General features: G+C 26.0%; 4 protein-coding genes across 4 annotated transcripts; 3 read left to right on the top strand and 1 right to left on the bottom strand.

Annotated features, from left to right (window-relative positions):
• Positions 1 to 1,279: 1,279 nt before the first annotated feature.
• Positions 1,280 to 5,114, top strand: Phum_PHUM163890 (uncharacterized protein; the record flags this gene model as incomplete). Its single annotated transcript, XM_002424890.1, has 13 exons — positions 1,280 to 1,385; positions 1,477 to 1,769; positions 1,852 to 1,994; positions 2,071 to 2,255; positions 2,332 to 2,608; positions 2,681 to 2,922; positions 3,007 to 3,210; positions 3,307 to 3,594; positions 3,700 to 3,831; positions 3,917 to 4,500; positions 4,594 to 4,743; positions 4,818 to 4,937; positions 5,016 to 5,114. 13 exons carry the CDS (start codon positions 1,280 to 1,282, stop codon positions 5,112 to 5,114), a joined length of 2,823 nt encoding a protein of 940 aa, XP_002424935.1.
• Positions 5,115 to 5,795: 681 nt separating this feature from the next.
• On the bottom strand, positions 5,796 to 6,410 carry Phum_PHUM163880 (uncharacterized protein; the record flags this gene model as incomplete). Its single annotated transcript, XM_002424889.1, has 3 exons — positions 5,796 to 6,036; positions 6,190 to 6,291; positions 6,376 to 6,410. The coding sequence occupies 3 exons, from the start codon at positions 6,408 to 6,410 to the stop codon at positions 5,796 to 5,798; spliced, it is 378 nt and encodes a 125-aa protein (XP_002424934.1).
• A 565-nt stretch (positions 6,411 to 6,975) lies between these two features.
• On the top strand, positions 6,976 to 7,581 carry Phum_PHUM163870 (uncharacterized protein; the record flags this gene model as incomplete). Its single annotated transcript, XM_002424888.1, has 2 exons — positions 6,976 to 7,034; positions 7,116 to 7,581. 2 exons carry the CDS (start codon positions 6,976 to 6,978, stop codon positions 7,579 to 7,581), a joined length of 525 nt encoding a protein of 174 aa, XP_002424933.1.
• A 2,161-nt stretch (positions 7,582 to 9,742) lies between these two features.
• Positions 9,743 to 13,569, top strand: Phum_PHUM163860 (uncharacterized protein; the record flags this gene model as incomplete). Its single annotated transcript, XM_002424887.1, has 8 exons — positions 9,743 to 10,262; positions 11,094 to 11,518; positions 11,605 to 11,748; positions 11,904 to 11,956; positions 12,038 to 12,198; positions 12,426 to 12,709; positions 12,964 to 13,360; positions 13,508 to 13,569. 8 exons carry the CDS (start codon positions 9,743 to 9,745, stop codon positions 13,567 to 13,569), a joined length of 2,046 nt encoding a protein of 681 aa, XP_002424932.1.
• Between the last annotated feature and the right edge of the window lie 2,408 nt (positions 13,570 to 15,977).

Below are 15,977 nucleotides of genomic sequence, written 5' to 3'. Positions count from 1 at the left end.
TTTTTTGGATTTTGACAGCATTTGTTAATAATAATTCATTCAATAAATAGGTGCAATGGACTTTAGACACATTTTAATGTCTTACAACACGTGGAATTGTAATTTTCTCTTCCCCCCCCTCCCTCCCTCCCAAATTTTAAAATTTGTTTACACAAAAAGTGTGACACTACAGGAAAAACAGAATCAAAAAAAAAAAAAAAAAAAATGAGATATAATTGACGTCAAATTTGTTATTGGTTTTGGCAAAGCATTTAGTTTCGTCAGCCAATACACAAATTTTCATTTGTAAAATGAATTCTATTCGAAATAAATATTGTTCAACCATAGAAAAATGAAAAATTATAAGTTTTGCATTTTTGAAACTTTTTTTTTCAATCAATTCTTTGAAAAATTCCAATTTATTCTACTAATATTTTCATAAACAAAATTTCTCTTATTATTTAAATTTAAAAAACTAATTAATAACTTATTAATTAAAAAAATAATTTAGTTAGTAGGTATAAGAAATGAAATTATTAAAAAACTTTTGAAATAAGATTTTTAATATTTACGTGTTGATAAAGTGAATAAATAAATTAATTTTTTATTATTACTAACTAAACTGTGTGTTTTCCGGTAAAATTTAAAAAATGATAAACAATAAGTAAAAAAAAAAAAAAAAAAAGAAAATGTTTTCTTCATTAAAACTTAACTCATTAAAATGTCAATCAAGTGGTGATAGTGGTGATGATAAAAATTTCAAATTTGATGACAATAATTGTGATAGTATAAGTGAGCATACATATGAAAAATTACCCAGTTTTGATAATAATAATAAAACTTGTAAATGTCATTTAAATTCTATTAAAAAATCACCAAAAAATCCGATTAGTAAAAGAATTAGTAAATGTAAGTATTAAAAAAAAAAACACAAAAAAAAACTTTTAAAATGTTTTCAATTTGTTTTTTGTTTATAACAAAATTTACTAAAACATTTTTCTTCGTTTAAAATCATGACTAATAACGTTTTTTTATAAAAATTGATTCATTAAGTTTTATAAAATTTGATTTTACTAAAAAAAAAAAAAAAAGGTCAATCTGTAGAGTTTAAAGAACAAAACACATGGGGAAAACAACCCCTAAAACGTTTATTATGTTCATAAAATTTATTTTTAGTTTTTCAAACAAAACTTTTTGAAAAATGATTAAGAACCACGTCCATTATTTTTACGAGCAAAACTCGTTTTTGAATTTTTTTATTTTTCAATTATTTGATTTAATAAAATTTATTCCAGGGAGAATGGAATGTCCCGGTATATCTAATGTTAAGAATATTGATTCTAATGATGAGCAAGAATCCAAGAATAACTGCGATGGGAGATTTGAAGATATTTTTAATGTTGAACGTATGTAATTTACAGTCAGACAGTTTAACTTTGCAGGCATATCAATTAAATTATTGACTCCAGAACCTCTTAATCTAATTACTTATTACAGACGTAGACCGCGTTAAAACAAAAATTACAACTGTAAATATTGAAAGGGAAAATGGAAATTTAGGTATTACTTTAAGGGGAGGATTTCATCAAAATTCTGATTTATCCCGACCGGTCACAATAACGTATGTTAAGCCTGATGGTCCAGCTGCAAAACAAGGCACGATTAAACCTGGAGACAGACTTTTAGCTGTTGATGGAGTGTCTCTCCAAGGAAGCACTTTAAATGATGCTCAAACTTTACTACTTCAACCTTCTGCTACGGCATTATTAACAATTGAATACGATGTTAATGTACTATATACTATATTTTATGTTGCTTTTTTACTTTTTAATAAATTTGTAATTTATTAACGTTTTCGTGGAAATAATTTAGGTTTTGGATAGTGTGGAACATGCTTATGGACCTTTACTTGTAGAAATAGAAAAATCATATCAACAGCAATTGGGTTTAACTCTTTTACAAAACGAAAGTGGAATTTTTATCGAGAGAGTAAAATTAGGAAGTTTGGCCGATAGGTTTTAATTTATTATTTATTATTACCTTTATTATTTTTTTTTATATAGTAAAAATATTTTTTTTTTTTTATTAAAGATGTGGAGCATTACATGTCGGAGATAAAATTTTAGCAGTTAATGCTACTCGAATTCACGGATCTTGCATTGAACTTGAGGATGTAACAAAAATTTTAGAACAAGAATATCCGGTGATTCGTCTTGAAATTCTTCCTGTTTATGCTGCATCCAGCAATTCTAATCATGGAATATGGAAAACCAAAGGTTTTTTTTTAAATAAATTTTTTAATTATTTTATTTTATTTAAATATGCATTGTTATTTTTTGCGTTACATCGTAGATTTTTTCGGGTCGACGGTATCTGGAGTGAGTACATTGAAAAACAATTCAAACAGAAAAAAAGACTTTAAAAAAGAAGAGAAAGATACGGATTCAGATTTTAAAATTCATTTGGGAAATTTATATGGTGTTACCAGGGGTGAAATAGCTTTGACGCATGCCGAAACAATTCACACGACTTTAACAAGAGAAAATGGATCTTTTGGATTATTTGTTATTGATTCACCTGAAGGAAGCATAATTATCAGTTCCATATTTTTAAATAGTCCAGCGGAAAGGTATAATTTGTTTATTTTTAATATTGGATTTTAAAAAATATTTTGTTTTTAATTATTAGAAATTTATTTCAGATGTCAAAGTCTGTGTCCGGGAGATAGAATTTTAGCCGTTAATCACAGAAGTGTAATTTTGGATAACTTAACCGCAAACGATGTAAATAATCTTTTAGAAACTAAACCTGATGGTTCTCCTTGCTATCGAATTAATTTACTCACGGAATTTGATGTTTTGGATACGGTTGTGCCATCAAGTGGAATTTTTTTGGTTAAATTAGTCAAACGTGGATGTGCAGAACTTGGAATCACAATGATGGGTAATTGATTTAAAAACTTGAAAATTTTTAATCTTTCTTTCTTATTTAAATGATAATAATAATAATTGAAACGGTTATTTTTAGCTTCAAAATCCTCAGGTTTCATAGTTTGTGAAATAAAAAAAGGTTCTCTTGCCTATAGAGCCGGTTCGTTAATACCAGGAGATAGAATTTTGGCAATAAATAGTATTCCATTGGATGAATGCTCTATAGAATATGCAATACACATTTTTAATCAAAGTACAAATATAGTGACATTAAAAGTGCAGAGGAATGATTCTAATCGAGGTTATTTAATTATTTCTTTCAAGTTTTATTCTCAAATAAATAATAGCCCTTTTTTAAATTGTATAATAGTATATTTATTCATAAATTTTATAACAGATTTCAGGAACTACAACAGAAAAATTACTTATACAGTTGATCTTCAGAGGTATGGCGGTCCTTTGGGAATTACAATTGCAGGTTCAGAAGAACTTTCTTATCCCATTACTGTGTCTGGATTAACAGCTGGAGGTCTAGCAGAGCAGACAGGTGTTATTCACGTTGGAGACGAAATTCTGGCTATTAATAATCATTCGTTGTATGGAGAACCATTATCTAAAGCTCACAGTTTATTGAATACCTCTTCAGATTTGGTGTCGCTGAAACTTTCTAGACCTTTAATACCAAGTATGTAATATTATAGATTATTAAAAATTTTTTTTTTTAATTATTGTAATTTCAGTCGGAATTTGAAAAAGATAATTATTAAAGCTAACTTATTTATTATTTAAGTGTGCAGATTATCCGATAACAGAAGTCCAATTTTACCCCCGTCAATTGATAGTGCTGTAGAATCTTGGGATAGTTCACATTTGGATTTGGCGCCAAGTCCAGAACAACAAAAACCTACAAAAGATATTCGAGGTTCGTTTTTAAAAATTTTATTTTGTTTTAATTAAAATATTTTTCACGTAAAACTAATTTTTTGCGCATTTAAAAAAAAAAAAAGGAAAAAGAAACCCTAGTGCCACAACTACACAAATGTGTCCGATAATGTCGGACATGACTTCTTCAAAAGAAGAAAAAGAAAATTCGGATGCCGATTTTGTTTTAAATTTAGAAAACAGTAATGATTCGGATTTGGCGATATTGGATGAAATAACATCGGAAAATTTAAAAATAAAACGTGAATTAGATATTTTATCGATAAAGTTAGATGAACAAAGGAAATCAAAAGTGAATCAAAGTGAAAATAAATTAAACTCACCTCAAATAAATAGTATTTTAAATACGGACGTTGAAAATTCAGATTTTTTTTTTGAAACATTTCCCAGAACGCATAGTAAAAGTTTAACTAAATTTCCTAGTGGTAAAAAAAAATTAAACAATGGCGATGTTTATAAAGATTCGTCTACGTGTAGTATCGCAGAAAAACACCAAGAAGAATTAAGTTCGTTTTGTACAAATAATTTTGATGAAAATTTTGGCAGTTATGAATCGGAAATGAGGAAAACATGCGAAAGTCAAGCATTTGAGTTGAATCATAATCAAGATTCCGAAAAATGCGAATTTCAATCATCTCAGTTATATGAAGTAAGAGAAAAACGATTATAAACAAAAATTCATTTTGTTGACCCGTAGAAAAAAATTACGTGGAACTAGATGAAAATGATTTAATCATTTTAGGTAACATTACATAAGGATCCCGTTTATGAAGATTTCGGTTTTAGTGTTTCTGATGGGCTTTATGAAAGAGGAGTTTTTATTAATAGAATAAGAAAAAGTGGGCCGGCAGACTTAAGTAATGTATTAAAACCCTATGATAGAATTTTGCAGGTAAGCTAATATAATTTATTCAGTTTAAGTTTATGTAGTTTTTTAGCATTTAAGTATTACGGTTTTCTTGCCAGGTTAATAACACCTACACACAAGACTTTGATTGCTGTTTAACAGTTCCCTTGATTGCTTCTGCTGGAAACACTTTAAATCTATTGGTAGCAAGAAATCCTGAAAAGAATGATTCAGATACTGTAGGAAATTATTTTCAAATTTAAAATAATTATACCAGTTAAATATTATTATATTTAATTTAATATTTCAAATTACAGATTTTAAACTGTGAAAAATTTCAAAAAAAAGAATTATCTACTGCTACAAATTTAATAAATTCTAACAACGAAGAAGGAGTGCGAAGAATTGTAGTTTAAAAAATTTAAGGTATTCATTTTAATGTAATCCTATTACAATATTTTGATTAAGTTTTAAATCGAAATCACTTAAAAACACCTTTTAAGTATTAAAATATAAGTCTTATAGTTAAGGCCATACTTTATTATTATACAAAAAAAAAAAAAAAAATTTACAATTAAATAATCTAATTAAAATTTTTTTCTCCTCTACATGAAAATATTCAAACAAAAGTAGGTTTTTTTTAAAATAAAATGTAAGTAACCTAAAATACTTTGTAATATTAATGTAAAGGCACTTTTTTATAAAATTAAAATTTTTATTATAATGGCCATTGAAAAAAAAAAAAAAAAAAGAAAAAAAATTGCATTTGGCACTAGCTGTAAAAAAATTTGTACAATTAATATGTTGACAGCTAATAAATATATACTTATTACCACAGTTATTATAAGCTACAGATTAAAATTAATTTAATTATTATGCCTTAAAACTTAACAAAGCCATTTAATTAAAAACTAATTAAATTAATGTAATTATTTCAAAATGCTTTACAAATACAGCGAATACTAAACAAACACTAATTTCATTGAAGACTATTTCTTCAAAAGAGAGAGAGAAAAAAAATTATACACAAGTTAATAATTAAAATAAATTTTAAACCAATTTTTGGAAACATTTACTTTTTTTTTTTAATGTTAATATTATGAAGTCACTTCTTCGGGAGCTCCATCAAATTCAAGTTTAACTTCTTCCTGAAGTCCTTCCACATCGACTTCTGATTCAGGTGCATTTAACATATTTAATGTTACCTCTGATTTACCAATAAGTCCAGGTTGAGTCGCTGTTTGCTGAACAGTTTGAACTGATTGTATTAATGGCCTTTGTACAGGTAATCCAGCATCTTCAAAAGCTTTCTTCTTAAGTGTGGTTCTTATTTGAGATCTAAAAGTAAATTTTTCAAGTATTGTAATAAATTTTAAATTTTATGTAATATTACAGTACAAAAATGTATTTAAAAATATGTATTTAAGTAATCTTACTAATATTTTTTTAAACAGAGTAAAGAAATTGAGAAGTTTCAATTGGCAAACTTACACAGTTTTTTCTTTGATGTGCTCACTAATAGTACGTAAATCTTCAGCAAATCTATTGACAGCTAATCGAAGCATCTCAATTTCTTCATCTGTCCATTTTGTGCTGAATATGTGTATAAACATTAGTTGTAAAAGTTTTTAATTAGATCATAAATGTTTATAAAAATAGCTACCAATGGATACATACCCTGCTGTTGAATCAGCAGTAGGATGGAGTTGCATTGTAAGTTCACCTAACTGATTAAATGCTGTACCAGCTGCAGTGAAAATCTCCCCAACCTAAAAAAGAATATATATATTAATATAAAAAGAAATAAGTATATTTAAGTTGTGCATATATTTTAATTTGAATGTTTCAATCTCTAAATTAGTAACTTTAATGATAATCAATTTATGTCTCTTTTAAAAAAAAAAAAAAAAGGCGGTTTAATGTATACAAGTATCTAAAATTTTTACAATTGGAATTAAAGGTACTACCTTACTAGCTGAATTCATTTTACTCCTAAAATGTATTTCTTCGCTAAAAACAGTTTTACTAATTTCTGCATGTAAATTTTATATATTTTTAAAAATAAAATGCATTAGTGACGCCATTGCATTCGCCAATACAATATTTAATAGTAGCAAATTTAAAGCTCAATAATAAAAAACATGTTTGCTACGTTTAAAGTGTTGTATTTGAACAGTTAAAATTATCTTAATTAAATTATACATTTTAATGTTTTTCATCATTTAATTATTTAAAATCAGTCGAGTCGTTAAATATTTGATAATTATTTAGCTTAACATGAATATAAATCGAAATTCTCAAAAAAGATACAAATGGGCAATTGATCTGAATTCAAGGTATTATTTATTTTCAATTTACTTATAATTTGTAAGAAAAGTTATTACTTTTTTTTTTTTTTTTTTTTTTTTTAATTCTAGATCCAAACCGGAAAAATTTGTTGAACTTCCCTCTCCGCCTGGTTATAGTTCTTCAGTTGCACAAGTTCATACTGAATCCTCAAAAGAAAGTGACACAAGTCATTTATTAAAAAAAAAATCATGGGAGGTTGCACTGGGCCCATTGAAACAAGTTCCCATGAACCTTTTTATTATGTACATGGCTGGAAGCTCGATATCAATTTTTCCAATAATGATGGTTGGCATGTTAATTGTTAGACCAATAAAAGCTTTATTTACTATTAAAAACACTTTCAAAATGATGGAAGGTGGACATGCTTCTCAGCAAAAATTTGTGTATATATTAGGAAATTTAATAAATATTGGTTTTGCACTATATAAGTGTCATTCAATGGGCTTATTACCATCTCATTCATCTGATTGGTTAGCTTTTGTCGAGCCCCCCTTAAGAATGGAGTATTCTGGTGGTGGACTTTTGTACAGTTAAAAAAATTTATTTATGACAAAAGAATTATAAAAACAAATTTCTTATTTGAAATTTTTTAAATTTAAAAATAGGTGTTTGATTTAATTTTTATTCAAAGATATTTAACATTAATTATGGCTTATATTTTGTTTTATTAAAAATATATTTAGCATTTTACAAAAACAGTAAAACATAATTAAAAGTTCATGTATAAAAAAAAAAAAAAGAAAAAATTCTATGACCAAATGTTTGAGCCCTCTATAAATACATAATATAAAATAAAAAAATAAATAACCTATTTTTTTAATATTAATGGCATTAAATATTTCTTAACAATATTATAAAGTTTCCATAATATTACTTTTATAATTTTATGAGTCAAAAAAAAAAAAAATTATACTAAAAAAATACTTTCAAAATTTTGACTTTTTTTAAAGTGTCTGAGTATTAGAAATTAAATAATTTTTTTTGTGAAATATATATTTGCAATGCTTTAAAAAAAAAAAAAAAAAAAATTATAATACTTTTAAAACTTGTCTAATCGCTTTGTGAGAATCTAAAAATATCAATGTTCATTTTTCTTTTTTGGATATAACTCCTGATTTACTTTAAAAACAAAAAAAAAAATGAACATTAACAAAAATCAGGTTTTATTTTTTAAATTTATAAGTAAGTTAAAAACTTAATTAAAATTCAAAAATTTTGAATTACATTTAAAAAATATTTGTAAACTATATTTAATAACAACTTTGTCTAAAAGTTTAAATTGATGATAGTTATAAGGCGAAGAAAAAAAAAATTATTTTCAATAAAAAAACTATGATGTTGGTTGTAAAATATATATATAAATCAAAGAAATTGTACATAATTAACAAGGAGTACTATACAGAAAGCTTTGAAAATATTCAATTAAAAATTTCTTATATCCAATGTTCTAAAAGTGCTTTTTTTACTCGCTTTCAAAGCAAGGTTGTTTCTATCACAATTGAATTTTTTTTTTTATGCAAATCATTTTTAATCTTTTTTTATAAATTTAATTATTTCTTCTATTATTTCTTTTGGATTTTGAACCTTAGGAGGTTCATAATTTTGGTCTATATATAAGCCTGTGTAAACACCTAAGACAAACATCACCTGAAAAGAAATCATAATATATGTATATAGATAAACAATTGAATTTAATACAGAAATTGAAAAGTATTTCAAGTATCAGGTATTAAAATAATTTTTTTTGTGAAATGTTAATTTGAAACGCTATTTAAAATAAAATAATTAATTGCAATTATTAATAACTTGTAAATTTTGATACATATTATACTATCATCTCAGTTAATATTATAAAACATTATGTTTACATTATAAAAATTATTCTGTGATAATAATACGCACAAGACTTTAGAATTTTTTTTCGTTAATGCCGCTTACATCGATTTAAAGATTTATTATTTTAATTTTTATTTAAAAAAATTAAATTAAATAAAAAATTAATTTGATTAATTTATAATAATTTTTCAAAGTAGATTAAATTAAAGAAATTTAAAAAGAATACTTTTGTAATCCGAAATTCCATTCGAAAAAAAAGTGAAGTTCTACACTGGCAAGTTTTAAACTTGCACGAGCATCAAAATTGTAATCTATAAATATTGTTTATAAAAGAGGATGAAAACGATAAATGTAATATATTGTCCAAGTTAAATTACAATACATAATTCTTACCAAGCTTCTCATCCTTAAATATTGTAAATGACTTAAAATACAGTGATTATTAGGAATTTGAAATCAGGACAGATTTATAGCAGAAGATAATTATGCAACATTTTTTTTAGGAGAACGAAAATTTACAAAGCACCAAAAGAAAAATGGTGGATTTTGGGTTTACTTGATGAAGGTGTACGGAAAAACCATTTTGTTTAAATTTTCATTGCTGTAAGAGTGAATTTATAATAAAAAAATAAACTATATACTGATATTATGTGTTGTTATTAAATTTTGCTTGATAAAAAGAAGTTATTGTGGTGCAAACTACGATTAATTTACGCGTGCTTTTTGGTAATTCACGTTTTGTTGGCAACAAACCGTTTAGAAGTGATAGTGGATCGATTTCACTACCAAGTTATAGTTATCAAATATTGTGTGATTGTTTCAGAATTAACGTCACATAAAGAGTCAATGTTTTCTGGAAATGGTCTGTAAAGAAGACGTTGTACTATGGTTTAATAAATTAAGTGGCCACAAGCGAATAGACGTTATGTGTACCTTACTCAATAAGTGCCTACCCACAGAGCTGAGGTTCTTCGGCACTTGCCTCGAGGACCTTGGCAAACAGCATTTTAATCAGATGAAAGATTTTGAAGTGAAAGCTAATAATCCTGCTGAGTTATCTGAATTACTTGTGCAGTGTATAATTAGTGATGCGAGGACCCGTCAAAAGCTGGCGCTTTATATATGTCTAATTCATTCGTTGAACACCACATGTTCTACTAATTTATATAAGATTCTTTCTACACTTGATATAAGCCAAATTGTTCCATTTAATAAAAATACTGATGAAAAACTATTGGAAGAACTTCTTTTGATTTATACAATTGCTGTAAATCACCCTGCCTTTACATTTGAACAAAAAGTTACTCTTGGGTACATTTTATTACTGTTAAGACAAAAGGAAGAACAATTTCAATCATCAAAACTTCCTGAAGGACTTAGTGAGGAATATGTCAATTCAGCATTAAATTTGACTTCAGCAGATTGCACAGAAGTACCACCTGCCACTAACCCCAATTGCCCAGATCTACATCCGAGAAATATTCCACCAGGTAAAATAAAATTTTAAAAAATTTTTCTTATCAAGGGAAATTAGTATTTAGGGAAAAGTTGTTAAGCTAATATTATTGATTAAATGAATGTACATTCTAAATTTTCACTATTCTTGTTGAAAACCAGTTTAGCCACTTATTGCAATGTTTAGGCTCATTTTATTTGCTAAGCAATGATGATCCCTAATTGCAGTAATCGAAAAGATCTCTTGCAACTTAGTATAATTTCTTTACAGCTTTTAATTTCTTATTAAAAATTATAAAAAAAATTTTAATTATTGATATAATTTTCTATGAAAAATTTATTTTCATTTGTTATAATTAATGTATCCCATATTATTAGTTAAAATAAATTTCTAACCAGTTTGAATTTTTTTCATAACATAAAATAAGTTTTTTTCAGTTGTGTATTGATAATAAATAAATTTAACTTAAATTTGTTGCAATTTATATATGATTTCGATTATTGTTGTAAAATCTTGTTTTAATTCTTATGGTAGTTTTAATTTTAAAAAAAAAAAAAAAAAAAAAAAAAACAATATTTATTTTATTTATTATTTGATTAAACTGTTTTTGCACATTTATACAAATTAAATTTTATTACTATTCAAATTTAAATAGGAACCCAAATTCATTGGCAAATTTTTAAATAATGTTTTAGTAGATATTGATTATGAATTATTTTTAATTTTTTTTTTTTTTTTTTTTTTTTTTTTCCAGGAATAAATTATCCGGCAGCTTTGGGATCGGCTGGCAATTACATTCAAATTCCAACTTATCCACCTTTTCCTATTCAACAACATCCTCCGATATTGTGGCAAGTTGTAAATATACCTAGCTTGCCTGCGGAACCAATGGCGGTTCCAGAAATGGCACCGCCTGTACCGGGAACTGTCAATTTTCCTTCTCCGCACATTAGTCGTCAGTCTTCACCGTCGCAATCTGCATCGCCCAGCCGAACCTCTTCTCCCGTTAGAGTAACTTATCATCACAAAGTTGAACGAAGTAATTCCCAATCTCGAAACAAACCGAATTATCCTGAATTTTCTTATCAGAATCCGACAGTAATGAATGTAAATATATCGAAAAAAAATTGCCTGGAACGTTTCGAAGGCAAAGATATTGATGTAAAAGCAGAAGACGAAGTAAGTATTTACGTTTATTTTAATTCGAAAAAAAAAAATAATGAAAAATAAAAAGTAACATTTTTTTATATATTTTAACATAGCAGATGCGTGGCCTTACTGATAGAAAACCCGATTTAGGAAATGATGAAATTCATCAGTTAAGAACTGCAGTAGTTAATGGAATTGCAGATTCTGAACATAGAGATTTTCCACATTACATAACTAGAACCAAGGGATTCGAAGGCGAGGTATGTAAGGTTTTATTATTAATTGTTTTTTTTTTGTTTTCATATTTTTATTTGTTCAAAAACTTTTTTTTTTTTTTTTTTTTTTTTTTTAGATTTCTCATTCGAATGTGCCAATACTCCCTCGGCCTTTAGAGACAAATATGTTGTCTAATCAGCCTCCTTCAATAATTCCAATCAAGCCCTGTTGTGTATCTGGGACAGGACCGAGGTACTTTTTATTTATTTATTAATAATTAATATCTTATAAAATACAAAATGAAAATTTATAATAATTTTTAAATTATTACAGGTATTCGCCACAAATATATTGTGATCACAATCTTCAAGCACTCAATTTAGATAATGATGGAAGCCGTCATTGTTCTAGTAGTAGCAGCAATTCAGATGCATCCAGCACAAGTCATTCACCACCTGCTACGCCTGCTAATCCTAATCAAAACTGGGAGAGAGGTTTGTGTAAAGTTTAAAAAAAAAAATACATTTAATAATCCCAATCCCCTATCCCAATAATTTTTTGATATTTACAAATGGTGGTGCCTTTTTAATGAAATAATATGTTTTACTGAAAATTTTTAAAGTTTATTTTAAATTCTAATTAATATTCCCCATTAATATCGTTAATAGTCAGATGCTCAAAATTCAAATTGTTGAAATTGTATCGTAATTAATTTTTGCAGGTGGGACGGACAAGCCTCATAGAGTTTACGAAACGTCTGAGGGAAGTTCAGAAGGTACGGGAAATATCGCAGCCACGGTTTCGGCACTTCCTAAGCAGGAGCGTACTAGAATATTTGCAGGAAGAGGTCGCGGCCGTATAGGAAACCCAATGGGTATTCAAACATTGCCAAGAGGGCGAGGACCTCACTCAAATTTAGTAGTAGATAATAGTCATAAAAATTCATTTATTACTCGTAAAGATGGTCCTCGATCTGCACCGCCTACTCCTCACGATGACAAAAAGGTTAGTAGTGTATATAAATAAAATACTCATTTGTATTTAAAGCCTTTTGATTTTCATTCACTATTTATATACTTCTTTTTTAAAAAAAGTAAACTTAAGGACTTTTAATACTGGTTTTTGCTGCGAGTTCTTAAAACTTCTTAATATTCTATTCATGAGTTTTGTACTTTATTCAGTATTTTCACTTTTTTTGCATACGTCCCCCATATATATATATGTTAAAAATATTTCCAAATATCGTGAATATTCCTAAGGGCAATACATGGTTTCAGGGCTACGTGGTGCCTTCGGCAGAGGCCCCTCAGTCTTCTTCAACAATGGCACTTCCGCTTCCGTCAAGTGGAAAGCCTCCCAACCACGAAATGGTCGCCAGCGGGGTGCCTTATTCTACTACCTTTTTCCCAACCCATTTTACCGGCCCTCCCATGTTTCATACCTACCATGGCGCTTTTGTCAGGCCTTCTTTTCATTTTCATAACGGAGAAATACAAATGTATCCTTATCAACCTCAGCCTCCCTTTGTCCCTTCATCTGTTGTTACTTACTCAAGTACCATACTGCCACCAAAGATAGCGTGTTATAACTGCAGTAGTCAAAGTCATCACGCCAGCGAATGCAAAGAACCGACCATGGAAGAATACACTAGCAAAGGTTGTATCACGCACATTTATGGCATTTTCATAAAATGATTAACAGATATTTATTTATTTATTTTATAAAATAAATAAACTCGTTGTAATATATTAAATTTTTGCAGTTGTAAAATAAATTTATATATTTTTTTTTTTTTTGTTATAGGTCAATACCGGATAGATTATAAACCTTACAACAAACAAGGAGAATGTTTGTCAGAAAAGTGACGGAATCGGATAATTGCTTATCTTCCCCTCTTTAATCGGCCACACTAATTGTTCAACCTTATCAATCTGCAAATTCGTAAGCGAACAAAATAAAAAAAATTCATTTTTTTTTTTATTATAATAAGTGTGTGAAGTTGCAGAAGGCTTCGAAGAATAGGGCAAAGTAAAAAAAACTCGAGGAAAAATTGAAAGAAAAAAAAAATTTTTTTTTTTTTTTTTTTTTTTTTTTTTTTCTTTCTGGCATTTTCTTTATATTTATTTAGGGAATAAATGGAAATCGCTGAGAACAAAAGGTGGGGATCATCATCATCATCATCATCATCATCAATCATAGGGGGGAAAATTTGTTGATTTATTTTTTATTTCTTGTTTAATTTATTTATGTCAATTTGACGGGAAGCTTTAAAATCCCTCATGTGATTTATTGTGTCATAATTAAATTGAACCTGTATAAACTATGATGGTTATGGTTAAGCATTTTTCTTTGTTTTTCAATTATTATTATTATTATTATCATTATTATTATTATTTTTTTTTTACTGATATGCAAAAAAAAAAAAAAAAAAAAAAAAAACAAAAAAATTGGATAAAACAGGAAAATATTTGGTGAAAAGAATTTAAAGATGGCCTGATATGAAAAACGCCCTTTGTGGAAATGATAATAATAGCTGCTGTAAAAATGATTCTGTCATTCATTTTAATAATTGGGAAAAAGAAAAAAAATTTTTTTTGTTTCATTTTCTGATATGGTAAATATTGTGCTTAAATATCAGTGATTTGTTAACTATAAAACGCTTATTATTATTAAATTTTTTTTTTTTTTAAATTTAATCTTATTGTTATACATAAGAAAAAAAAAAAAAAAATTGAAAAATGTAAAATACTTTATTAAAGTAAATATTAGAATTTGGTTGTAATAATAAATTTTTTTTTTTTTTTTTTTTTTTTACATTTTGGTTTTTAATTAAATTTCAATCGTCAACACAAAATTATTATTATTATTATTGTTAAGTACAATATAGGGAAAAATTTTTTAAATCTGCCATATCAGTTCGTAATAATAATAAATTTATAATTTATTTTTTTTTTGCTTGTTTGTTCGAATAATAAAATTAAGGGAAAGGGGATTCCCCGAATAGGTTTCAATATTAAAATGATGTCAGATGAATGGCAGATGGTAGTGGCAGCTTTAAAAAAAAAAAACAAAATTTCTGTCGATTCCAGTGATAGAACTTGAAATTAATTTATTATAAACATTTACCTAATACCACTTAATTCTACCATTATTTATGTATTATTATTATTATTATTATTATTATTATTATTAATTATTTTACTAATGTAATTTTTTTTTAATGAAAAGTTAAATACTTAGTTAACAAAAGGGTCATACAATCAATATTTCTTGTCTCTTCTCAATAAAACAAAAAAAAAACAAAAGTTAATTGCTTTATTAAGTTTTGAAAAATAATTTTTTTTTTTTTTTTTTTGTCAAATATAATTTTTTTGAGAAGTTATATAAAATATTACTTTTGCTCACTAATTAATTACTTATAATAATTTATCTTATTAATTAATATATTAAATAAAATATGTTGCTCAAAAAAAATAATAATTAAATGCGTGAATAATTTGCTTTGAAAGGACGATCTCAGTATATCTTGAGGACCTTTTTGAGGACTAACCTTTTATAAGTATTTATTTATATATATATATATAATCAATTGATGTTTATAATTTAATCAATCAGCTTTCTAACAAATTTTATTTATTTATAAAATTAATAATAATAATAATAATAAAAATCGCACATTTTTAAACATATATATATTTGTAAGCTTTTATTAAAATATTATTTTGAACTTTTTTTTTTTTTTTTTTTTTTATTTATTTATCAACTGATTTGTAGTGATATGAAAAGCAAATGTGAAAGGGGTTGATTGCGCAAATACAAATAATATAAATAAAATCATTAAAATAAATTTCATCAGGCCTAATTGTATTGAAATGATTTAATTATTAAACATTATTAAAAAAAAAAAAACAATTTGTAAAAAAAAATAAAAATTTTTTTTAAAGACCCTTTAAAATTGTACACTTTATAAATTTATTTTATTTATAGTAGAGTATTTTTTTTATTTTTTATTTATAATTAATTAATTAATTAATTTTTGTTTTTGTTTTTTTTTTTTAATAATCATATTCAAATTATTATGTACGTACTAAAATATAAATCTAAATTTTTTTTTTTTGTAAAAATTTTTTTTTTACGGAGGGGAAGATATAAATTGATAATTTTTTTTTGCATGTAAAAATTAATAATTTTTATTTTTAAGTTATTATTATTATTATTATTATTATGGCCTGTTTATGTAAATAAAAACAAAAAAACAAAAAAAACAGTTAAT

Source organism: Pediculus humanus, genomic scaffold (assembly GCF_000006295.1).
Source record: "Pediculus humanus corporis 1103172107512 genomic scaffold, whole genome shotgun sequence".
NCBI lineage: Eukaryota > Metazoa > Arthropoda > Insecta > Psocodea > Pediculidae > Pediculus > Pediculus humanus.
Note: the sequence above shows the minus strand (reverse complement) of the source record. Positions and strands in the feature narration are given on the sequence as shown.